At 42.5% G+C, this 26,278-nt stretch overlaps 1 protein-coding gene across 1 annotated transcript in view; it reads left to right on the top strand.

Moving 5' to 3' along the window:
• The first annotated feature begins 7,455 nt into the window (after nucleotides 1-7,455).
• DAPK1 (death associated protein kinase 1) overlaps nucleotides 7,456-26,278 on the top strand; it is a 93,084-nt gene continuing 74,261 nt past the window's right edge. Inside the window, exons 1-2 of the mRNA XM_037372624.1 lie at nucleotides 7,456-7,557; nucleotides 7,980-8,128. Coding sequence (XP_037228521.1) covers nucleotides 8,067-8,128 — 62 coding nt within the window. The 5' untranslated portion in view covers nucleotides 7,456-7,557; nucleotides 7,980-8,066. The remainder of the gene's footprint in view (nucleotides 7,558-7,979; nucleotides 8,129-26,278) is intronic.

The following is a 26,278-nucleotide window of genomic DNA, read 5'->3' as shown; positions in this document are numbered from 1 at the left end:
TCAACTCATTAAGAGACATGTTCAGCTTTATCTGTGACACAATAATAATTAAAGGTTTACAATACTATGTGAATTAAAGTCATGCTGGGAGGGATTAATTCAGCTGGGGAAAAATAGATTCTACCTCCCTTTTAAGACACTGTGCATCATATGACATGGGAGGTGCTCACTGCTGGCCATCCCCATCGTAGCTGCATCCTGCATTGCTTTGGAACATATTTTTTTGGCTGAGAGCCCTTTTTCCACCATGGTTATTCCCAATTCACTCCCAGCAAAAAGGAGCTACCAGAGAAACTGTCATGACTCCCTGATCCTTGGCAGGTTATCACAGCCACCTGTACCAAGGTGGAACATACTTAGGTTGCATTACCTTGATGTAACAATGCAGCTAGGGGAAATGAAGGGGATAGGGAGGGTCAGGGGACCAAAATTCAGCAGGCAATGGCTGAGCATCACAACCGTTACTCTTTACACTAAATAAAGTTAGAGATCGGCTTCAGAAACTGGCATTTCATCAGGACAGATTTTTTCTATATACCACAGAGAACTTCAACTGACCGGATTACAGCACTCAAACAATACACAGTATCTCTTTAGTCAGCCAGCCAAGATTAAGTGTCACTTACACAACAGAAGCCTCTTGTACTTTCTTCTATACTCTTTTGCTTGGTGAATTCACCAGTCTGCAAAAGCTTAGCTATGCTTCTACCTGGCTTTCTGCATGGCATGTATGCAAAAGCACTCTGCAGGAGCAGAGTGTCATGCATAGTACAGTACCTGGGCAAAGAAATCACACACAAAGGAAACAGAGCGCAAACTTCAAATTTCTTTCTTCAGAAATTACAGCACAAATGTTTCATTGCTTACTGTATGGGGAGGCAAGATAGGCAGATGGAATGTATGGACATGAAGCACGCCAAATGTAATTACTTTGTCTCCCAAACATCTAGGTGACAACTCCATGGAGACATACTCAAGGATGTTGTAGATTCATACTCAAGGATGTTTTGCTTTTGGAAAAGCCCAAATACACTGAGCAAATGCTGCATAACAGTCAAACAGACAATTTTTTTATATGCTAATGATTTAACACATAGGCATTTCACCAACAGCTGGAGAGTGCTAATCTCTTAAGGCTCCCCTTGTAGCTAGTCAGGATGCCAAGCAGCTGATAAGTTCATCCCATCCCATGATTTTCAAACTGCTGCCCTTGGTTGCCCAGTATTTTGAGGAACCTGTATCATGTACTACTAATCCAGCAAAAGAAATCCCCCACACTTTTACCTTCAAATATCACCTGCTGTACGCATTCTGGTTTAGCACTAGTCAAGTCTTGAGTTATGACCTCTTCTCCTACAAAAATTGTGATAGGCACATGCAAGCACTGGTGTGAAGAGTTTTGGATCAGCACAGCATACAGATTTTGAGATCCCCTTGGCAAGTTTTTTTTTTTTCAGAAGAGAGGACACAATAGCACTAGCTGTAGTAACGAGCTACTTAATATGGACTCCACAACATTATATCTGTCATGCCAGACCTACTGAGACAGGAAAAATCTGGGGCAGCAGTTAGAAGCATTAATGACTTTATGTCTGGATTTTCACAGTACATCCTCAAAGGAAACACCACCATGTAGGTGTCTTCACTCACAGGAGCTGAGGGATGCAGTCTTAAGGAATAGATGGAACAAGGAGTTAAGCATTAGGATAATATCTTTCTCCAGTCATCATCACTCGCTTCAAGTGCAATATTGTGTAAGTCAGACTGATCCTCTAGACATTCTGCTGTACAGTTTAGTCACATTGAGCTAAAAAGAGAAAAAGAAAAATCACTTTTCAGCAATTAAATACACATCCGTAGTTTTGGGATTAAACTCCGTATTGCCCCTGCACTTCCAATGCCTTATCTGTAAAATGATTACATTAAATACTATTCAGCATTAATTTCTAAGGATAAGGCTATGACAGCTGTATTACCATACTATGCCAAAGGAATTTGAACCCACAAGTGGCTTTGCCAGGCAGCAAGCCAAGGCCAAGTGTCAGCAAGCATGTTTCCCTTCTAATAGCTGACATCGGCAGGAAACTGGTGTGAGAGGTTTGGCTGACTACAGCACCAAAATACACCGCCACAGGCACTATTCCATCGACCTCCTCTGCCCTCCACGTGGCTTTGTCTAAAGGTGGTTCTCATCCCTGGCAAGTGCAGTGAGTGCCTGTTCAGCAGCTGCAAGCATAATCACTTAGCAACCCTTGCTGCTACAGGGGTGTAGCAAAGGATAATTAAAGCAACCGATGTTTGCAAAGTGTTTGGGGACTGTTCAGTGGAAGTCATTATATAAATTTAATTACCTTATTAACTTTTTTTCTTTATATATAGTTCGATTTTTTTGTTTGTCTTGTGACTTGGATTGTAGAACTTCCCTTAGAAAAAGAAAAAAGAAGAAATAGAGAGAAAGACAGGACAGCAAGCGCTACCTCATCCTGTCATCTACTACCTTTGGAAGCCTACTGATCTGAGTAAATATGTTTTCATTGTATCATATATGACTGATAGGTGTGCTGAACTTTTACATTTCAAAGCTGAGTGGCAGGAATTCTAGTACATATTGCGCAAGAAACTGATGCAAAGCCCATAATTTTATGATAGTAAATGTTATAAATGATTATTATTATTAAACATGCATACCACAATACGGAGATGTCAGTCAAGTTCAAGGTTTATAGCACAATATACTGTACAAATAAGGCCTTCAATTTCCCTGTAAAATTCCTGAAGTCGTTTGAGAATTACCAAGGATTTCCAGCAAGTGTTTTCTTGATTTATTCTTTCAAATGTATGTTAGGAGTATTCTTTGGTCTGACTGCAGAAAATTTGCCAAACATGCTGTTACATGTATGGTAGGTTTTGTTTTTGTAGAAAAGCAAACTCTTTGAGCTCAGAATTAAAAAGCCAAACACTCCAAGGAATTTCTCATGCCACTTTAGAATACATATTTTATCTCAAGGAATATGTAATCCTATATGCAACATAAAAGATCGTATACTATTAAAAGTAATATTTTAACTAAATTTTAACAAATTACACATTTAACTTACTGAAATACACAATAACAAATCTTGGTCAAAAATGTTTTGACTTGGAGTAAATCTCTCCAGAAAGAAATAGTACTGCCAAAAATGTAATCATTTGCCGTTTGTTTTCTATTAAATAAATACACAATAACACAGAGACCAAATCTACACGGCAGAATAGTTATAGGAAATCCAAGTCAAAGAGGTGTAATTGCTATTTAGTTCTGATTGTGGTTAGTGGTTATTCTTAGGTCATTTGCCCTAAGAATCTTGATCTTAACTCAGATTCAGGGAAAAACCAGTCCACTGTAGATGTGAGTGTTCCTTTTTCCATGGACAGCTTGAATTTTTCAGTGCCAAAGAGCTGCCCTATGAGGGCACCATTGTAGAAGGGATGGCGTACAGCTTCGTAACCCAAACTCAGGAATGCGTTGCCCATGATCTGGGTTTGGGCTTCGATTCAGAGAGATGCTGAAACATGCACTTTTAAGCCCTGAAGTAGTTCAGATAATCTGCTACTCACTGGTCCAAGCCAGGAATTCAGTTAATTGCCTTACCAAACAGAGGCTTCACTGGGGGATGTACGTGATACGGGCTCCTCAGGAATAAACACATGAATTAGCAGGTCCTAGATTAGCTGTAACTACCTTGAGAGATGAAACACTTTTTTTAATGAGGAACTGACATAAATACCTAGAGAATATAAGAGGAACTAATCTTTCTGTGGCGCTTTCAGATAAGTGATGCTGATAATTTTCTATAAACCTGACTTCTATGTGTCTTCCAAAACACAACAATAAAATGTATTTTAGCAATTTTGAACAAAATAGTGTTTTGTTTATTGACTGAAATGCTAAGGAATGATTTTCCAGCCTGCAAAATTTACTCAGCACCACTTAGTTGAGTCTAGTTATAGTGCTAAAAGTATTGCCTTATGAAGCTACAGATTCTGCTGCCTTTGTCAGCAGCTTCGGGCCTCTGTGAAAGCAATCGATGGACTCAGTCTAAATGTCTGAGGGATGTGAGCCCTAATCACAAAAGTCACTGGCACATCTTCATCTCCTTTTGTAGGAAAAATGCTTTGGGTTTACAAAACCTGAGTGGCTCTGTGACATTAATGATCACCCTCCCATTCTGGTGTCATCCCTGGCATCTCTGATGAATATGGAAGAGCGCCTTTCAGGGGCAGCAACCAGATTGCCTTGTGAGAAATTAAAATAGGTTTGAAAAATCTATGAATCACCACAGAGAACATCACACACAACCCAGGAAATTTATTTTATAGTTATGTCAAAAATAAATGCTGATCTCATAAAAAGAAAACTATACACAAAAGAAATAATAGCCAGTCTAAATAGTTTATGTTCTTTGCCATAATTAGTATCTTACATTATTAGGAGAGACATCTTACTTGAATGACAGAAACAAATCCAACAGTGATCTTGAAAAGATTTATCCTGAAACAATACACTTAATATGCCTCCTTGTCTTTATCTTCATGTAGAAATGGCTGTGTAGATTCAGTAGCAAAGTGGCTAACAAGTGCTATAAATCACTTGACTTGCAGAAATAATGCAGCTTTCATTTCACTTAACACTGCTTGTGGATACAGATGCTTTCTGCAAATTTTAATTATTTGTAATATTTATTGAGAAACAGAACACTTGTTTTTCTACATAGTAAAATATACATGAACCACACGATGTAGTAAGCTGGCAGGCACAAATCAGTCCTTTGAAAACACATTTGTTGTTACTAATCTTGCTACTGATCCTCTTTCACACTGAAATAATCTTACCGACATCATCACTCCTGATTTACAACAGTATAAGTAAAAGTTAATCTTACCTTATTATTTCTGCTATATTGCAATAAACAAAAAAATACACATTGGCTTGAAATCATGGAACCATGAAATCATTGAGATTTTGCTACTGAGTTTATTAGGGTTGGATTTCATCCAATGCGCTATTAAACCTGTAAGTGTAAACCACAATCACAATTGCTGAATTACATTTGACAGCAGTTTAAAATTATTTTTCCCATTTACTACATGTGTAATCCAATATCATTGTCATGGAAGTTGATGAGCATTTTGAAAGTATAGAAATGGGGCTGGGTTTTCACTTAGATTAAACGTTCCTAGACTGCAAGATGAGCACCACCAGGAACAGACAAGCCCTTTCAAAGTGGACTACATCAAACACAGCCGGTTCGGTATTTCTCTGAAGAGACAGGAATGGCGCTTCAGCTGGCAAACATCCTTTGTACCTGTGTATACCAGGGCACAGAGGTGCCTCAGTGGCTGTCTTCTCTCAAGTGGAGTGTGACTCCTCCTCGTGCACACAGCATGGGGACATGTGCTGTTACTGCTGTCACAACAGTATTCAAATACAACTCTCAGGTTCATTGAGGGGCCTAAACAACAAAATCCAGGCATCCCAGACCTAGACAGAGAGGCGACAGAACAAATTTCCCCCTTCAGGTGTGGGCATTAAATGAAAGGGAAAAGAAACATTTTAAGTAATTAATTTTTCTGTTGATCCTATGCATCTCGGTAATTACCTCAGTTATGGCATATTGATTCCAACGTGTATCTGCTCCTACTTGAATCAATAGTGAAATTTCAATTCTTCAGTTAAAGTGGGACTGGGTCATAGAGGAGGAACTGAGTTGCATGTTTGAGAAGTGCTTGCAGTGCAGAATACATACAAGCTACAACAAATGTTACTGTATGAGCTCAGGGCCATCATAAAAAATCCCAAAACAAGTGAAAAACATCTGGAAACCAAGCAAGGCTAGAGTGCTTCAGATTTCAAGGGCTGGCTCCAGTGATTGTCCTCATTTCCAGCAAAGGAAGAATCTCTAAAACCAAAATGAACTTTTGAACCTGTATCCAGTGTTTGTTAGAAACCTTGAGCACTGTTGAAGTTCTGACAACCTGAAGCATGCAAGTCATGACTTTGAAAACCTGTTGGAGATAAATATGTAGAAAACAGGCTGAAGTCAAGGCAGAGCATCATACTTCTTCCTGCATGTCTGGCTATAAATCAAACAGCGAAGGGTGCATAGTTCTGAATGTAACTCAGTCTGAGGAGACACCACTGTGCTGCCCTCTTTGAAGATGGCTTTATGTAACTTGCCATCCAGCGATCCATTCAAGTGCCCTCCCTTCATTTTACAGATGACATCAGTGTAGGCACAAAAATTTTTGACGCTTGCCCAAGGTCACACTGTGACTCACTCAGAAAATTTCAGGGCTTCTGTACTTGTTGCCTTGTACCTGGAGGAGGCCAGGCTCTCTCAAGTGCTAAATCAAGTAAGTGTAAAATCATATGGCCGCGCTGAACTTTTTTTCACCTTTGATGAGTAATTCTCTTTCTGAGAGACCTCGAGAGTTCAGCTGGAAGTTAAAAGCTGTTCAGTTACCCGACATCATGTACTGGCGCAAGGCTGAACAACATGAATGGAAGGAAAATAGAGCAATGAGGAAAAATCTTGTGCAAAAATGCAAACACCGGTCAAAATTCTGACTTGGCGTGGTGGGACCAACACACTACAGGAGCCATTGCACACTGGGGAAGCTGAACGTGAGCAGCACCAGCACGCGCGAACGCAGGGAGTGTTGGCGAACACAAAATACAAGGTGCAACACTCTGCAGAGACCGTTCCACGATTTTGTATTTTAAAAACGCCCATTGTTCGAGCCTGGTGATCAAACGGCACCTGCAGACCGCACCGAAACGCCCACTGTGCGAAGCGCCCGGGAGCCACGGCGGCGCCACGGCCCCCGCCCTGCGGCGGGCTCGGTGTGTGCGGGCCGGGATCCCCGGTGCGCCCCGGGCGGGCTGCGGCCGCCCACCTGCCCTCGCCGCCGGCGCGGCCCCGGGCAGCTCCCGCCACAGCGGGCGCGGGGTGTGTGCCGGGGCCGGTGCCGGTGCCGGTGCCGGTGCCGGTGCCGGGCGGTGGCGGACCATGGCGGTCCCGCGGGACGGTGACCCCCCGGCCCCGCCCTGTCCCGCGGGGACCGCTTTCCTGACAGCGCAGGGCGCGGCGGCGGGCGGGAGGAGGCCGGGGCCCACCGCCTCCCGGCTGCCCCCAGCCCCACCGCACGCTGCCCGCGGCGGAGGCGCGGCCGCCGAGCGGGGCGGGGGCGGGGGCGCGGGCGGCGGCGGCGCACACAATGGCCGCGCCGGGAGGCGCTGGCAGGCCCGCGCCGGGCGGGGGGGCGGCAGGGCCACGCCGCCGCGGGCTCCCCCGCCGGGCCGCACCTGGCCGCGGCGCACGGCGGCGGGGCAGGGGCGGGCAGGCCGCGGCGAGGGGCGAGGGGCGGGGGGCGGCTTCTCATTGGCCGGGCGGCGTCGCCCCGCGCGGCGGCGTCGCGCCGTGCCTGCGCGCCGGCCGGGAGCGGCCGCGGGGCTGTCGCCGCCTCACAGGTCGCGGAGCGGCCGGGGCGCCGCGGCAGGAGCAGCGGCGGCGACGGGTGAGGGGCGAGCGGGCGGCGCGGAGGCCGGCACCCGGCACCGGCAGCCCCTGCCCGGCGGCGGGGAGGGGAACCCCCGCCTCGCCCTCCCGCCCTCGGCCGGGGTCAGGTGCGGGGATGCCCGGGGGTTCCCGCCGCAGGCCCGGCGGCACGTCCCGGTTGACTGGGCAACGGAGCCGCGGAGGAATGCGGCGGGCGGCCGGCTGGGCGCCGGCGGCCGGCTGGGCGGCGGTGCGGCTTCCGCGGAAGGGGCGGGGGCGCGGGGCGCCGCTTTCTTCTCCCGCCGCCCGGGCAGGGGCAGGGAGGCGCCCCCGGCCCGCGGGTGCCGCTTCCCTCGGGGTGGGCAGGGGCGGGGGCGGCCCCGGCGGCGGGCGGAGCTGCCCGGCGTGGGCAGGGGCGTTCACGGCCGCGCTCCTCCGCAGGTCGCGCAGTCGAGCGCGGGGCGGCCCCGGCGGCTCCGGGGCGCTGGTGATGAGGGCGCCGAGCAGGGGCTGAAGCGGGCGGCGACCATGACGGTGTTCAGGCAGGAGAACCTGGAGGAGCACTACGAGACGGGCGAGGACCTGGGCAGGTGGGTGCGGGCCGGCGGGGGGGCGCTGCCGCTGAGCGCGGCGGGGCAAGGGATAGGGGCGGGCGCGGCTTCTACCCCTCGAAATGCCCCGCGTTGCCTTTCCGCCCGCTCTGGGGCGCCCGAAGCCGGGAGAGGGAGTTGGATCTTGGGAACGGTGCGTTTGGCTGTTTCATACGTATCTGAGGGGGCTGTGGAGCCGGGCAGCTCCCAGCCCTCGGCTTGGCGCCCTCCCGGGCGTGGTGCGGGCCGGGCTGCCGGCGCCGGGGCAGCTGCGGCAGCGTGGGGAGCGGGGCCGGCAGCGCGGCGGCGGACGTGGTGGGCTGCAGCACGGGAGTTTGCATTGTGTTGGCAGTGAAGGGCTCGCTGTGTATTGTGTGTTCGGTTTTACTTCAACAACACGATTTAAGAAGCGAGAGAAACTCTCGTGTTTCGTCAGTCGTGCAGCGGTGAAGTTCGCTGCCTGGGCATCGCCGTTGGAGCTGGAAGTCATATCCGGGGACGCGAGCGGAGCGCTGCAGGTGAAGCGCTGCCTGCTTGAACCTTGATTCTTGAATGCTGTGCAGTGATCTCCTCCGACCTCAAGCCTTGTCAGCCTTGTTTTTTCAGCGCTTTCCGTTTTTCAAAGCTTCTTTTACGTGCAAGGCCTTTTCATCACCTGTCCCCTTTCTTTTAAGGGGGAATCCAATTGCCTTTTAGCATAGCAGTATGGCAGAATCCATTTCTAGTGTTCATCTTGCCAATTTCAAAGCTTGGGATCAGTGTTTAATTGTCACAGGGCAGCGCGTGTAGGGTAGATGATCCCATGTCTGTCTACTTGTGTGTGCCTTTCCAGTGAAGGGTCCAGTAATAGCAAATGCAGTGAACAGGTCATTGGCATAGGAAGAACTTAGAAAAACAACACAGCTTCTTAAAAAAACAAAAACAAAACCAAAAAAATAACAACAAACCAACCAACCAAACAAAAAGCCCTAACATTATGAGAAAGTTCATTGGACTGTATTTAAAATAAACCTCACCCCATTTATATACAAGCTTGTTGCCATGAGTTCTACAGGTATGTGATGAATATGTGCTTTTATTTTCACATAGTGTTCTTTTTTCATACATCTAGAATGGCAGGCTGTGTTAGACAGCGAAGTCATATTAACTTACTGGTTATCATGGTAGAAAGACATGTTATCATGGTAAACCATAAGTTTAGGTTGAGTGGTCGATACTCTATTTGGATAGATAAAATGTTTGAATTTGATTTCCATGCTTTTTGCAAGAACACAAAGTGTACTGAAATTCAGGTTTAGGTTTCTGCACTCTTAAAATTATCCTTGTGCTTACAGACACTGATACATGATTTACTTTATAGAAGGAAACAAAGACACAGATCTTGAAATTATCTTATATTCATCTATCTTAATTTTCTTAAGGCCTTACGGGGAGATGATGATGTCAATGTGCTAGTTCAGAAAGTGTTGAGGTATATGTAACTTCTCTTGTATTTATTTTAAAAAGAAAGTGTCAAGTGTTTGGTCCCCCATACATATGTATGAAATAGAACAATTGCCCTTAGGCTAATTACGTAAGAAATGTTTAAATATATGGGGATTTTTCCAAACAGACATGCTTTCAAAGCCACATGTTAATGTTAAGCTCTACTCTAGTTTTTCCTTTAAAAAAAAAAAAAAAAAGGTAAAGAAAACTAAGGATCTCATCGTTTTTATCTACTTTTGTGGGACAATACCAGTGGATGGTAAAACATTGTGAAATGTTTGGCAGGGCTTTTGCTTTAAAAATTGAATGCGATTATTTAAAAGAGCCAAGGCTTTCACTTCAGCATCGCTTTGAGATACCAGGATTATTCCACTGTGAAGCATTGCCATAAAACCATAAGAGTAAGCAAATCTCGGGATAATTGTTGTATGGTTTAGTTCAGTGGTGTTTTAAACATCTTTTTAAACTGAATTTTCTAGGGTTGGTTGCAATATTCTCTTGTAAATCCCATCCGCTTCCATTCCTCCTTTACCTTTTAGGTAGGTTTCTCACTGTTACGTTTGCATATGAATGCAGTTGCAAATGTGAACCCTGAGGCTCAAAGCTCAGAAAGCAGTGAATATTAAAAACACCTCTGACTTTAAAATTTCTTGTGCTTGTATGGGAACCCACATTGTGATTAAATACTTGAGCTAAGCAATGATGAAATTTTAATTTGGAATAAGCAAAATTCCATTTTGCAATATCAAGGTGTTTCCTCCCTTCTTAGGGAAGAATTCTTTTATTTCCTCTTACTTAGCTGCAGTCATGCAGCAAACAAGGTGAATAAATGAACAGATGAGTTTTTATTAACAGAGGTGTGTTTGAATGAATGGAACCTGAAGTTCCTAGGCCAACCTGCCTTTTGAGAAAGCTCAGTGAAGATGCAAATACTCAAAACTTTAATCGCCACTATATTCCCTTGTAAATTATTTAGCAGTCTTCATTACCTTATAATAGTTCTGACAGTAACTGGAATAAAAATATCATTTGAATAAGAAAGTGATGTAAGAAAAGTATCTTGAAGAAAGTAAATAAGTTGTGTAAATGAAATTTTTGATAGAAACTCATACAGCAGGTTTAAACGCGGCTTGACATAAAGCCTAGAGTTGTTGGAAACAAGGAAAATGGATAATGGTTTGCCTGGCTTGAAATAAAAATGCACTTTCTAGTTTTCTGGCATTTCATAGTACCTTTGCAGAAAAAGTAATAAACAGTCCTCTCTCATTTTGCCAAAATATTTGAGTTCTGTTCCATTCTTTGGTTTGTTTTGATTTAAACCTGGGGAGAATAAAGAAAAGAGAAACTTGGGATTGTGAATGCTGACAGCATCACCCTTATTTGTCTTGCTTGTACATGATTTCTTCAACACGTTCATGGCTGTTGAAGTTGGCTTACCTTAGGCTTTTGTACCAAAACAGTCCTGTGAGACCTGTGGATCAGATGTTGTCATTAGCACAGAGCATGGAAGACTGAGCTCTTGATCATTGTGTATGTTGCATTGCATATACTTTTTTTCCATCATAGAAATTTGAAGTGATACTTGCATTGTTCAGATGCAGGCTACCTACAGATGTGTTAAGTAATCATCCAGCCGTGAAATTTCAAGAGGTGGTAGAGATTATCATGAAAGAGCAACAAATTTACTAAAGCTATTTTGTTAACTTTAATTCTGCCTGCAGTTGCGTGTGCATTTTAAATACCCAGCAACAGTGTCTTTACGTCAGTCTACCCAAAACATAGGAATTGGAGTTCATCAGTATTAAAAACCTCACCATGGTGAGCATGCAAATGAAGACCTTAAAACCAGATCAAACTAATAAATTTATTATTTTTTTACCCTCCTGTGACTGGCCTTCCTTGGGAGTTGCTGCAGTACTGTAAGAAATGCAGCATTGCTTAAATAATTACAGGGAGAGGTACCCAAATAAAGCTATGGTATACATGCGTGCTGTATCAAATTATGTGAATTGAAGAGACTTCCTGGTTTTACAAACAGCTCCATTCTCTTTCACCCCCCACACCCCCCTGTTTAGTTTTTTCTTTAAACTTTCATGTGCTTCCTGAAAGAGATGCAGATTACTGCAATAAAGGTTTGGACTTGGAAGAATGGTATTTGGATTGCACTATGGTTTGCAGTTTTTAGAATCTTGTCAATTCAAAATGTAGGAAGAGGTATCTAACAATTTTAAACTTCAAACTTGTTTGGACCTGTTGGACTCACTAGGCAAACATTTGCAACTTGTTTTATAAAAGCTATGATGAATCTCAGTGGTTCTGGTAACCAGTTTGTTTCTGCTTAGTAGCTTACTAAGCAGAGACACTAACAGTAAAAAGCAGTAAGCTAACCCTGCTATCTAAGGTATCTAATAACTGTATCACTTGTGAGAGAAAAATGCATAGGCTAATATGCTGATAAGTGAGAAAGGGAGTTGTGCAAATGTGTATTTACAATCTGAAAAATGTTCTTTTGCCTTTGAGTGTTGCGTGAAAAGAAATAATTTTTTTATCTTCCCTCACCCTCTGTCCAGATGCTGGAAACTGATTTCTGTAGTCAGCAAGCTGCAAAGGCTGTCCGTCATCTATCCGCACGCCATAACTGTGACTACATTGCACTTCTGTGTTGGGAGGAAGCTAAAAACACCAAACAGAAAATACTTGGATGGCAACTAGAATTTGACCTGTGTGGCACTTTTCAGGCTTGGCAACCTAAAGTAATCTTGCTAACTAACCGACGTACTAAAATTATGCAAGTATTGACAAGCTCTGTTGTGAGATGTATAGGATGTGAAATTCCTTTGAGGTGATACTTCTTTCAGAGTGATCACTTTTAAAACCCATGCCAGTCATCTTTAATAATTGTTATAGTGTAACATTTTTTCCTATGAATTATCAGATTAGAAAATGATATGTGGAGGAAGGAGCAATGTGAAAGATGGTCTGGTAAGGCTGAAAGTATTGTATGTAAGGCATAAAAGTTTTAACTGTCATACACTGACACTTTCAGTGTCTGTGTTCTTGATTTTCTTGCTGTAACCTCATTTGCATTGCTCCAATAAAACGCATGTGTTAACTGTTTTACCCCTGTATGAAAGCAAGGTTAAGTACTGAAGATGGAGAAGGTGCAAACCTCTGTGGTGCTGTTTCCTGTGTTATTTGTACAGACACAATGATAAATATTGCACATGTGGAATTCATTGCTTCCATAGTACATATATATATAGAGATATATATAGTATGTGTATGCAAATTCCAGTAGAACGTGATAATTACAGCACATTAAGTGAAATATATGAGTTTTTCTGGGACAAGGACCTGGGAAGGTCATGAAAAACTGGCTACAAGTTGCTGTTTGAGCAGGTTGCATGGTTCGTTGGTTGTTGATGGTGTGTGTTTGGCTTCTTTTTTTTTTTTTTTTCCCTCTCTCCAAGGGTTGAAAATTGTGAAATTCAGATTACAGCAAAGAACTCTTTCTGTGCTGTTAGTGAGCTGTGTAACTGTTGTATCAGTCTTGTTAGCTCTCAGAGGAGATGCTGGTTATTCTGTGCTTGTCAGCAAGTCGTGGCCCTGGTGGTTGTACCGGTACTGAAAAAGGCGGCCTCATAACTGGAGGAAAGTGTGGTGGGAGGAATTATTATTTTGCCTCTCAAGTTACTTTACCTTCTAGCTGTGCCTCAAAATGCCTCCTTTTCGCAAATGCATAATAACCTACAAGCTGCTGATTGTGCAGGCTGCAAGAGGCTGTCACCATACAGTGCTGCTGGTGACAATTACTGCCTTGTAAAATGTGCTGAGAGGTTTGCTTCATAAAAAGCACAAGAGGTGCAGATGGTTTTTGGGTAGAACTGCTTGGTCCTGCTTAGTTTTATTTCTCGCTCTGGGGGAGAATAATGCCTGCTTTGTAGGTTTTTTTAAATGAAGTGTAATTAAAACTAGAGCTTGCTGATTATTCTGTGCTTTCAGTTTAAAAGCACAAAGCTTTGTAAATCTAAACTCATCAGGAAGCAGATAAAAATGGTCGTCTTTGATTTCTTTTCTAGCCAGGCTCAGTGAGGCACAATCAGTACCGGAGCTGGTATGTTAGGGGTGTGCTGAAACTTCTATTTATGTCTTTCTGGGCTTTACTTTTTTGTCCTTCTTTGTTTGGGGGTGGTGGTGTTTGGTCTGTCTTTTTTTTTTTTTTTTTTTTCCACTCCCCATTATCTCCCTTTACAGATGTTTGGAGTACATCACTTTGTCTGCTGCAGCTGTGTGTACCAAAGAGAAACTGGCTCCTTTAGCTTAGGAGAAGGGAGGCCGAGACTATGTTATCATGGGAGCTGTGCACCAAGCTCAGTCCACACTGCTGGTGGCTGAAAGGAGCAGTATCACTTTCCTCTGTTGTGTGTTTCTGTGTAAGGTGGTGTTTGGTGGTTTTTTATGTAGTAGTGTGGTCAAAGGGGGGGAAAAAAACCCACCACCTTGGACACTCAGATCAGCTGAAAGCAGTATGAAATCTCAGCCTGCATGGAGTTGTGATTGCCTCCATAAATCTATGTCAAGTTAAATATGTAGGAGGGATGGAGGTAAAGAGTTACTTTACTACAAGGCAGAAGAACATAAACCAACAACAAAGAAGTTAAGCTGGAAATTAGGAGAATGACAGACAGTTCAGTGATTCTAGAGTAGCTTTGACAAATGGTTGTTGCAGTTGCTCAGAGGTATTCAACGGTGTATCATCAGTTCTTTGAGGAAATGAAATGTTTCCTGTGAGACCCACAGCTGGCCTTAATGGCCAGGTGTCCTCCTGTTTTTGACTGGCTTGGTTAGCAGACCTGTGCAACGGGTTGGTACAATTTAGTATTCTGAAGAAAAGGTGCTAGTTAATGCTGTAGCTCAGTACTTGCTGTTTCCTGGATGGTAGTGGTTTGCATAGGAGCTCTGTTTCAAATAATACTGTTGTTTCTCAGACTGTATTTTGACCCCAGTGCAGGAAGGTAGGTGACACAAAGGAGAATTATCCAACAATCCTGAAAAGCATTCATTGACTTCATTCATTGACTTCCCATGCTGTCATGGTTTAACCTGGCAGGCACTAGCTGCTTACTCCTGCCACCCATGCCCCTGCACCTACTCCCACCCCCACCCCCCGATGGGGGAGAGAATTCGAGGAAAAAAAAAAAAGTAAAATTTGTGGGTTGAGATTTAGTAGAACTGGGTACAAAGGCTGTGCCAGGGAGTCTAATATAGGTAATGTTGAACTCTGAGATTTCATCACCTAGGGGGTGATACAGAAAGAGTGGAGCCTGCATGTTTTGGTCAGTTGTTGTTTTCCTGTTGATTTTGGTGCAGTTATGGAACGTGCTAATGCCAGAGATGAATTGAAGGGCCAGGTGTCTCCCCATAGCCTTGTGCATCTTGCTACATCCTCCTTTATATGGTATGCACAACTCTGATTCCTCCATTTCAAAGACTGTTGCTGTTCTGTTACAAAGTGAAGAAGAGATGCTCTGGTGATGAAGCTGTGAGGAGAAGCTTCTTGAGAGGAGATCTAAGACTTTGCTACATTTAGCCCAGCACCACAAAGCTTGGAGTGGTGTGACTTTTAAATGCACTGAAAGAACAAAAATACTTGGGAGGTACAGAAACTTTAGAAACTAGATTTACATTTACGGTGTTCGCAGATGAATCTGCAGGCTGGAAATTGGAAGGCTGTTTGCCTCCAGGAGAGTGAACTTGAGGACTTGTCTTTGAAGTGAAACCAATGTGAATGGAGAACCTAAATTGTATCAAGACTGAGCCTGTAAAATTAAAGGGAAGGACTGCATGATACTGTCCTAGGAAAGGAGGAAGCTGGTAAGGATACAGTCATTGTGTGTATCTTAGATTAGTTTTAACCCTGTCTTTCAGAGTTCCGTTCCCAGGCGTATTGTAGTCCTTGAGGATGTTGTCCTTTTGTAGTAAAGGTGTTAAATTTTTAGTGTGTTGGAGTTCGGTGGTTTCTTATTGTTGTGCAACACGTTGATGCAGTGGAGAACATCTTGTAATAGGTGCTTTTCAGTCAAGTCCAGAATAGTTCACATGGTTTAAGACTGCTGTGAAACACTGCACTGAGTAAGACACATGATGGTCTGCGACCATATTCTCTTTTGATGTTTTATTTCCTTTCCTTTATTCCTTCCTGATGAGACAAGCAAATGTGGCAGACAATTTCCACTTCAAGAGGCGACTCTGTTGAGGAGGAAGCATCATTGCATGGTTGCCCAGACCATGTGCATGCATTGAGCACCAGCAGCAGGGACCTTGCTAGTGCAGTGATGTACCACTCTGCTAAAGCAAGTCTTCACCAGTGTCATCTGCCTGCGTGTGCAAGCAAGTTAGGAAGCTTAGATGGTCTTGCCTGTACTTAAAAAAACAAACAAAAAAATCTTTCACTGGGTGTTCACAAACATATTGAAAGCTTGGAAGAGTTCACAGTCAGTGTAAACTGTAACTGTGCATACAACCTGATTGAAAAGTATAGTTTAATTGAATTTTTTGCTGACTTATGCAGAGGAGTGAGCCTTTGGAAAGGAATAATTCTGCTTTGGGCAGTAGCATTCTGTCTGTGCACTTCTTGGTTAAGCAGGATGCTAAGTTAGCCTGTAACTGAACAGGTGGACTGGAAATACTTGATTTCCACAGTGTCTTTATTTGTGGTCAATTAATACTGTGTTTCTAAGATTTCACAAGTTATTTGAGGAACCCTGCTTTCTGTCTGGTATGTAAATTGGGCTTCCGGGCTCTTGTTCCTTTCCTCAGTTTTCTCTCAAGTGTCAGTAAGTAGTCCTCTAAGATTTGAGGTTCTGGGTGGATGTGCTGATAAAGTGTTCACTTAGAGTACCTGCCCACGTGCCTGCCATGGGAACTGGTGGAGGGACATTTTCCCTAGGTCACATAGTCTGTTGAAGCAGTGGTGTTTCAAAGTTGTTACTCCTACAGGACAGAGAAAGGGTGTTCTTTTCTGGAGTCTGGTGACTTTTAACTGTCTTGTGGTAATAGAGAAGTGATATGGGGCCTCTCGTCTGTTCTCTTATTTCTGTTTTCTTAATTTTTAGTCATCTTGTTGACTATTGCAGGGCTGTCTGCTGTTGCGACGGAGGGAAGACACAGTCGCTCAATATGAGTGATCAGCAGACTTCGTTTATTGTCCCTTACAGTCACCTTTTATGCCTTGTTATAATTAGCTCATACATATTACAAAAGTTAAGCTCATTATTGGTTAGTTGCCTAAATACCAAGCCCGCCCCTTGTTTCTCTTCTGTAGTTATCTGTTCCCACCTGCAACATTCTTTTCCCACCAAAATCTTCCTGTTACTGTGTAACAAGGACAGCCAAAGACAGTGTATTTTGCTTTACTTCAGATAAGCTGAGAGCGATGTGCATTTTTGTCCAGCCAGCTGGACTATGTCTATGTGACCCTTTTCAGCTAGCCAGTTATCCACAATTCCCCCGTTTTTATTTTGGGCGACATAGGCTTGGTTGACCATTTTCAATAACAGCGTTTTAACACAGGAAAATACACAGCCAACTTATAAAATCTCAGTTCAGAAGTATAATTCCTGAAATACTTGAAAAATAAAGTTAGCTTGAAGCTTTAATTTAGATGCTCTTTCTGTTCCAGTGATATAAAAAGTTTAAAAACATTCAAAGGTAATTTTAAAGTTCTGAACATGGACTAATGCAAGCTCAAAACCCAAAAAGAAACCAAAATGATGTTTGACTAGGAATATTTGCAAATATTGTAGTGGAAAATCCCTGACCATTAACAATTTTCTGTCCAAATAACAACTGCCCTTATGCAACCAACCAATCCATACATTTTCTGAAGAATACCTCATTGATATCAAAGAATTAACAAAGGGAAAAAATTAGTTCTAAGCTATATACATTCATAAGTGGATTTTTCAATAGTTACATACAGATTTACACACTAAGCCATAATGGCTTGTAGGTGATACACACAAGAAGAGTACGTTGCTTATCTGTCTGAATGTCCATGCTAAATTTGACAACTATGCCACAAGCCAAGCCTACACGGGTGCTGTGTTATGCACGTTCCTTAACAAACAGAAGTATAATAGGTAAATTCCCAAGATCTAGTCCCCAACCTAATTATATTATTTTGTAGCCAATTAAGGAAAATAACACAAATGTGCATATCTGCATGTGTACACACCTTTTAGTTCAGAACCAATCTGTGATAAAAGGCCTTAGCCTTATGGCATCATCGAATCTTAACGAGTACAGTAATTAAAAATGCAGTCTTACTGTAAGTGCGATTTATGCTGACATTCCCTCAAATGCTACACGTGAGAATTTCTCGCTCAACTGCCTCAAGTTAAAATAGTAGTATTTGTTAATATGTATTAAAAAATCATTAATTCTCTACAATAGCAGTTGACTTCCATAACACTATGTAAGCAAAAGAGGCCTAAGATGGGTTTTCTGAATACTAACAATTTATTTTAGACTGTCTAAACTCAGGTCTTGAAAGATTTCACTCTGCCAGACGTAGGAACACTGTTGCACTCCAGTTGTGATATCCCTTTTCCCAAGTTGTCACATGCACATCTTGCTCAAGCAACATTATTGTTAAAGTTTCTCTCTGCTACATAAAAGCATATTGCACTTGTAGATATAAAAGACAGCAGCCTTACTTAGATTATTACCTTATTACCTCATAACTCTTAGTATACCTTGTATCTCTGATTTCATCACTTCAAAAATTCACCAGAAGCAGATAAAACCACAGCCTCAGACTAAACTACACCTTAACTGTTGATTCAAATAAAGGCATTCTCTTCAGATATGCCTAATGCTTACAAATAGTGTTGGCTGGTTTTGATCAAGAAACTATTATTACAATAATGATCAAAAATAATAATCCCGTTTGCAAAATGCCTTTAAGCCAGCCTCCTAGTCCCAACCAATTTCCACATTCAGAATACAGCATAAATACAGAATACAGAATAAATTATCTCCATCAAGGCAAAAAGGCTTCTTTTTAAACACAGAAATGTTTGCTAGTTCAAGGCAGAAACCCATTTCTTGTAGGGGACATCTGAAGCACTTTTTTTGGTGGGTTTGTACTCAATTCCGTATTTTTCCTTCAGAAGCTTAAGCTGTTCCTCTTGTTTCAGGAGTGTTTCCAACTCTGAGTTGTCGAATAGGTCCGTATTTCCCAAAAATATCATACATTTCCTCCGCTGTGATTTCATACGGCAGGTTCCGAATATAAAGGATCCGATTGACCTCTGGGGGCAGCGAGATGTCAGCTCGCTTGGCCGCTTGCATCGCCATGGCGCCGATCGGAGGGGGGGGGATGGTGCCGCCTCGGAGAGAAGCCGCGGCCGGGAAGGGGCCTGCCGGGCTGCGCGCCGCTCGCCGCTGCCGCGGGGGACCCGGACGCTATCCCATACGCTAATAACCCGGGTAATTCCTTTTTACAATCTATGTCCTGAACGCTCCGCTTTTCTAAAAAGCATATGAGCGAATCATACGTCGCTTGTCTCTCCATACCTTCGTCAGCGCTGTTGCAGCCTTTGCGAGACTTCGGCGACGCGTGGCCGGCGGGACCCTCTGTAGGTGCTCCCGGGCGCGGGGACTGTGCCCTTCCGCCTCCTGCGCTGCTTTCAGGACTGGTACCCGAATCTCCGTCGAACCGTGGCTCGCAGGTTCAGCCCTCTCTAGGGTCCCTGTTCGGGCGCCATTTGTTGCGACGGAGGGAAGACACAGTCGCTCAATATGAGTGATCAGCAGACTTCGTTTATTGTCCCTTACAGTCACCTTTTATGCCTTGTTATAATTAGCTCATACATATTACAAAAGTTAAGCTCATTATTGGTTAGTTGCCTAAATACCAAGCCCGCCCCTTGTTTCTCTTCTGTAGTTATCTGTTCCCACCTGCAACATTCTTTTCCCACCAAAATCTTCCTGTTACTGTGTAACAAGGACAGCCAAAGACAGTGTATTTTGCTTTACTTCAGATAAGCTGAGAGCGATGTGCATTTTTGTCCAGCCAGCTGGACTATGTCTATGTGACCCTTTTCAGCTAGCCAGTTATCCACAGTCTGCAGCTTAAGAGGATGTACTTCATTGAGACGGTCCTTTGTAAGCCTGTATTTCTAAATGAGACTATGAAAGACAGTGCTTAAAACTTAGAATCATATGTACTCTGTGTGGTGTGTGTTATTTGGTACTGTGCTTCCTTTGCCTCATCATGTAGGTATAACAGGGTAGAGGTAACTTCTATGCTAATACCGTATTCTGTTCTGGCACGGTTTACAACTAAATTATTCTGCCAAGTTTAACAGAGATTGAGGTGTGGGATTTTTCCCCTTCATCCACAAAGGAAAATAATATTAGTGGGTGTTTTGCTTGGGTCTAACAACTCTGTGGCCAAGAACTCAGCATTTTCAATAGCTTCATCAATAAAACTGGCAGTTTATTATTTCTTCAGGAAAAAAAGTGGGAGCAAAAAAACCATGGGAGTCTTTGATGGTAATAAATCTTAACTTTCTTTCGATAGCTTTCTTCTTGCTGACTAATTCCTTTATTGGGATACTCGGATCTTTTACTTTTAATGAAACTGATGCAGATGTAATCCCAGAGATAGACATTTCACCTTATCATCTTCTGCTTTCTTTATCTTTTGGGCTGTTATGTTTTATGTGGGTCTGGGATATTTTTTGTTCTGCAAGTGTAGACTTCAAACATTTTGTATGGGAGTTAGGACTTCTTTGGTATATTAATCTGTCTGGCAGTATTTTCTTATCTCGGTGAACAGGGCCATCTGCACAGAATTGCTGTTGAATCCCTGGGAAAGAAAAGCACATCAGGGAAGAGCTTAGTTCCTTATGTCTCATCTTTCCTCATTGCTTTTTATTTGAAAGGGCCTCTGCTACTATTTACTTCACATTCCTGTGTAAAAGAAGGATTGTTTTTCCTGCTTTTGTTGCCAGTTTTAACATTAACTGGAGAGCAAACCATTTCAGATTGTATCTTATAAAGCTGGTCCACTTCTGCTCCTTTTTGTTCCTTTAAAAAGAAACCTTTATGTTATTGTTCCTCCTAAGGGTGTGATAGTTCTTGGTCAGCGCTGCCCTACCTGCCTGCTGGCCTGCCTGGCTGTTCTTACAGGGTGGCTAAACCAGCCTGATGAGAGGGCCAGTGAATGGGATGATCCTGTTCCTCATTCGCTGAACTGCATTGCATTCTCCTGCTGCTTCTCCTGTGCCGGCACTGGCACTGTTCTGAGCGCAGCCTGGAAGCGGGAGGGGATTACAGATTGAGCTCCCTGAACTGGGTCACTTCGGGCACATCAGGCAAGTGTCAACACGAGCCCCACTGGCAAGGGCATAGGAATGTGTGGCCAGGGGGATGGGGAAGCCTCCGGCTGTGATGGATGCTGCTGGCTCAGTCTACTAAACTGCACGTAAAGCCTGCCTGTGCCTTTGTGCTCTGCATCAGTGCCATGCAGGTGTGGCCAGCTAAGACAGCGTGGAAGAACTGCTCTAAACTGGGAAGTAAAACCTGACTGTCAATGAACACTGGACAATGAGATTGGTGACTGCACGGTCTGAGTATGTTTTCCTGCGGCAGCAGCCATAGGGTAGTCAGACAAGCCCTCCTTTGCACAGAGGTCAGAGGGGGCGACTTGGAATATTTTTTCTAAGTGTTTTAAATTCCTAAGTGCCCAAGCTTGTCTGCGGGAGTGAGTAGTTGCGAATAAAGGCTGAAGAACTGGGGAAGCAGGCAATTACTTGGCTGTAAATAGCAGCTCATAAACCCATAATGTATATGGACAGTTACTAAGGCACTTGGTATGGGATTTGTGTATGCGAGACAAACTGTGCTTTGTTTGTAATGCCATGTCTTCTTAAAAACCTGTCTTCAGTCAAGAAAAAGCAGTATTTTTATCACTGGCTTAAATTTTTTTTGCTCAAATGATATATTTATAGATTGTATTGCTTGGTGAGTTTCTTCCATATTTAGCTAACATCAAATTAATAATTGGAGGAAAAAAATGCAGAAATTTTCCCAAGAAAAAATTACTGCCATCTTCTGTGGAGTATAAACTTGAGGTTGTATGTTTCTCCTTGTGCTCTGGTACTCAAAGGTTAGTAAGATACCTACAGATTTTACAGTGATGCTTCATACCTGATGGGAAGTATTGAAACATGAACACACCTTAACATCCACACCTTAACTACTCTGTTGTTTCTTGGAAAGTTGAGTCATAACCTGTTTGGGGCTTTGCCATCCATCCTTACTTCTGCTTTCAGAGATTAGATTTTACCCTCTTTTTAGCAAATGTTTCATGAATGGTCCATACCCTATCACCATATTAAATGATTTTTCAAAGGTACTGAAAAAGCAATGTTTTCTTATGCATCTAACAGGTACAGCTGTGCTGTGAGTATCATGTAGTTGTGTATTTTTATTTGTGGCTATTCAATGTAGGTATCTTCCAGCATCAAAATCTGCATAGTAATGTTGCCTAGAGGCACGTTGTTATTGCTTATTAAGATCATAGGTCATATGCAATAAAACAGGGAGGTTCTGAAAAGGTGAACTAGAGGAAAGCTGCTCATTGTGATGGAAGAGTGGATGTCATAACTGGGGTCTGATAAGCATTATCATGACATTCTTCCTTCTAAAACTGAAGGACAAGCACCCACTTCAGGCGTGCTTCAGAACCCGTTGCTACAGAAGAGAAGCAGGAAACTCAAAACATTTTATTTATGAAATAGCAGCAACAACATCACAAAAATATTTCTTCAGCTGGTATGTTTTAATATTCAGTCCAGGCTCCTGGTGTAAAAACTTCTGAACAAGGGATGACAGCTTTTGTGTTCAGTTCTGAGTCAGATGTTTGTCACATATCTTTTAACATTTAACAAGACTAACTTATGATTTAATGTTAATTGCTGAGCTGCTTTACGGATTTCTTGAAAAGCTGAAATAAAGGGGAGAATAAAGTACTAAAGAACAATAGAAGCATTGACTCAAACTCCAGTGTTAAGTACTAGCATGGTATATTATGCTATTTATTTATATAGGTACGTACTTAGGCACTGATCCTTTATGTACCTGTATGTGCAAGCTCCTTTTTAATACTGTAAATGGCAGTAAGGGTAGCACTTTGCTTGAAAATGTGTGCATTTCTGTGCATTATCCCACCTTCTTTCAGGCTTTTTCCTTTCCATCATAGATGTAATTATTACTTTAACTGTTTACAAGTATGCATACTCTGCTTTTCATATTATAAGATGGTTTCTGAAAAGGCTTTAGCAGATGTACATGTATTCAGATCAAATGGGTTTCAGCAAGCTCCAGCCCAAGCATCATTAATAGGAAATGGCTGACATCCAGCTGCCTTGGAGGTTGTACAGCTGTACATATTCCCTAGCTTATACATTAAATACCACTACATTTCGGCATGGACTTCACACTGGTATTTTGAACCAGCATATCTGTGAGTAGACCTCTGTCTGAAGCATTTCTTCAGTACTTGCTTAGGCAAATAAGATAACACCTAGTTCTTTAATCACTGAAGTATAAGTACTTGTGTTAGGGGAGCTTGAGGCGTGGGACCTTCCCACACTTTCACTTTTTTGTTTTTACCGTCTCCAAGTTTTACAAGAATGATATGTGTGTGTTTAGACTAAGTTCACTTTCATACTGGTTGTGTATAACTTTTATTTGTCATGTGATATAACTGACATCATGTTTAGTGAAACTTTTTCCCTGCCTGCATATTGACAAAGGACCAGCTCCAAAGTCCTCTAGAGCAGGTCAGTACTTTTTCCCTTTTGTTACAGTGTCTTAACAATGCACATGCCAAAGATCAGTGACTTTGAAGTGTTCTTTGGGAGGGAACCACAGAATACTGAGCTTCTGTCCATCTGACACTGCACTGGTTTTGTGTACTGCAGAGTACAAATGAGAGAGACAGGAAAGTGTGGTTTAGCACTGCTGTCGTCTGTATACTAGGAAGCTAAGAGCTCTTGAGCTTTGTGATATGGCTTAGTGTCATATTAAAAATAAAAATTAAAAAAAAAAAAGGGATTAAACATACCATGGAGAAGATTGTTTAAAAACTAACTGAAGCTTTCAAATTGTATATATAACAGATGTGCAATATATAATAGATGTGCACTTAGGCCATCTCACGTTGAACTATATTAGATGAAATTTAGAAGTGAAAAGTAGTTGCAGGGTAAAATGAATCCTCAACAAGGAACCATGGAAAAAATTGTTTATCTCTTCAGCAGTTTTATAGCCCTTAGAGGGCAAGTTACAGCATTTAGATATTATGCATGTGTTCACAAAAGAATAGCCAATGAGGGATTTTGTTCATTGTTTTATTTTTTTTTCCTGATAATGTTGTAATTCCTGTTCCTGCCTAGGCAATAACTGGATCAGAGAGTAGAAAAAAAATAGTGTCTGGTCATTGCTCAGCCTCTTGTAAAAAGTTTCAGTGATGTTGATAAAATTGCGTTTCTTGTCTCGTTTACTGGCACAGTGACAAGCACGCATGTCTGGTGTTACCCAGACTGTACAAGCGAATGCTGGATAATATGAAACTGAAGACAGAGCTGAATTGTTTATATACATACAGGAAGCAGGGAAGGTTTTGTGTGTGCCTGTCTGGTGTTTGTCTCTCACCCACCTATTCTAACCGTTAAAGCAGAAAGATAATTTAGTCTTTGTTTGGCTGCTTTTAGACTTAAAATAATTCCGTGAACTTCTTACAGCAATCTGTAAAGTTGTTTGTATGTCTTCGTTTTGTGTCTGCAGTAATGTATGTGTTTCCAGGACAGAATCATCAAACCATCAGCAATGCTTCCAGCTTTTTCAGTGTGTCTTTGCCTCTGAACATCTGCTGCCATCGTAGACCCAGAGTACTTTATTCATTCAAATTTGCATTTCCAAACCCCAAATGTGAATAGAAAAAAGTCTGACATCAGAATTCCTCCTCATGCAAGAGAATCTGTTTGAAAACAACAGAATTATAGAACTCCATAAAAGCATGTAATATCTCTTTGTTCTGGTTAACGGCAACAAAAATCTTCTTACTTACCTGACTATTAAGCCACGTCAGTCCATTGACAAAAGTGTACTTTGGAATGAACAAGATGGTACTGGTGAGCACATTGATGTAAAGGAGCTCCTTCTTGTTTCTGGGTACAGCTTGTAACTTTGAAAACCACTCTTTCTATTTGTACACAGATGCCAGTTTTTTGGTGCCAAGAATGTTCCTTTCATACACTATAAAGTTCTAACAGTGCAACTCCTCTTTCTGGCAAGGACTTTGTATGTGCTTGAGAGTTAAAATAAATCTTTCTACTCCTTTTCTGCTTCATCTCCTCCCCCACATACTTTCATTCCTTCACCTTCAACTGTGCTAAACTAATTTTCAAGAGCATGGTTTGACCTAATTGCTTAGCAGAGTATGATCATGGAGATATCGCATATATTGTCTGCTAACCCTGTGGTCATAACTTCTTTAAAGTCATGTGCTCCTTTGGAAGAAGATGACCCCATTGATGGGAGGGAGGGCTGTGTGCTGGTGCTGTCTGTGGAGGATTTAGCAGCTGCAAGATCTTTTCTTTTGGGTTTCTGGTTGTTTTTTTGTTTTGTTTGGGTTGGGGTTTTTTTTAGGTTTTTTGGTTTGTTTTTTTTTTGTCAGAAATACCACTGTCAGTGCCAGCATTTCTTGAAAACCAGTCCTTCATGCTGTGTGGCACTTAAGAAAGAGACAGAAACTTTTGTATCTCTGCCTAATTGAATCATGAATCTGTACTTTCCTCAAATGAAAAATACCTAGGTGTGCATTCCTACATGTTGTTCCTTAGAAGGCTTACATGCAGGTGTAGGGTAAATTTGATAGACTCTGATGATTTGGAAACATAAATAATAAAAGACCAGAAAACAAAGTAAAGCAGGAGATGCAATGATAGCTGTTAGCCCCAAACGTTCAAGCAAAGGTGGTGAGAAGACAGGGAGTGCAGCTGCCTCTTGTTTGCGTGCTTGCACCCAGGGAGACCATAGTGCTTTCCTCACCTGCAAAACTTCAGCCTTCTTTTCAATACTGGTGGTGCTTCCTATCTAGTTCATCGGGGCCACCTCTGAAAAAATACGAAGCTGTAAGCTGCTGCAGAGCGGATGCTCCCCTCTGTTGAAACCTGGTTTCCTGCCCTTTGTTACAGTGGTGAGTGCAGGGCTACATTGTGAAAACTCTCTTAACACACGTCTGGTTTAAGCTCTGCATAGTGTAACATAAATGAGAGTTGAGTGCAAAAATGTTTCTCTGTCGCCTCTATGAATCAGACAGAAATTATTTCTGAATTCCTTGTATATGTCTATCTGTATAAAACAAGTCCAAATTGAAGTGGGGCTGCAGGAGTTTTTCTAGCCTGTGGAGTAAATTAGTGGCAGGAAAATCGACTTGCGTGTCACGTGAAGTTTTTAAGGATTATTGGTGTTAATGTTCTGCAAAGTGTGGTGCAAGGGAAAACATCAGTGTTTCCTAGCTGCCGTTGGATTCTTTAGCTAAATAAATGAATTATCAGCTATTCATTTTTATCTTTTCCTGGAGGA

The sequence above is a fragment of the Falco rusticolus genome, chromosome Z (genome assembly GCF_015220075.1).
Source record: "Falco rusticolus isolate bFalRus1 chromosome Z, bFalRus1.pri, whole genome shotgun sequence".
In the NCBI taxonomy this organism is placed as follows: Eukaryota; Metazoa; Chordata; class Aves; order Falconiformes; family Falconidae; genus Falco; species Falco rusticolus.
This window is presented reverse-complemented; position numbering and strand designations above follow the sequence as displayed.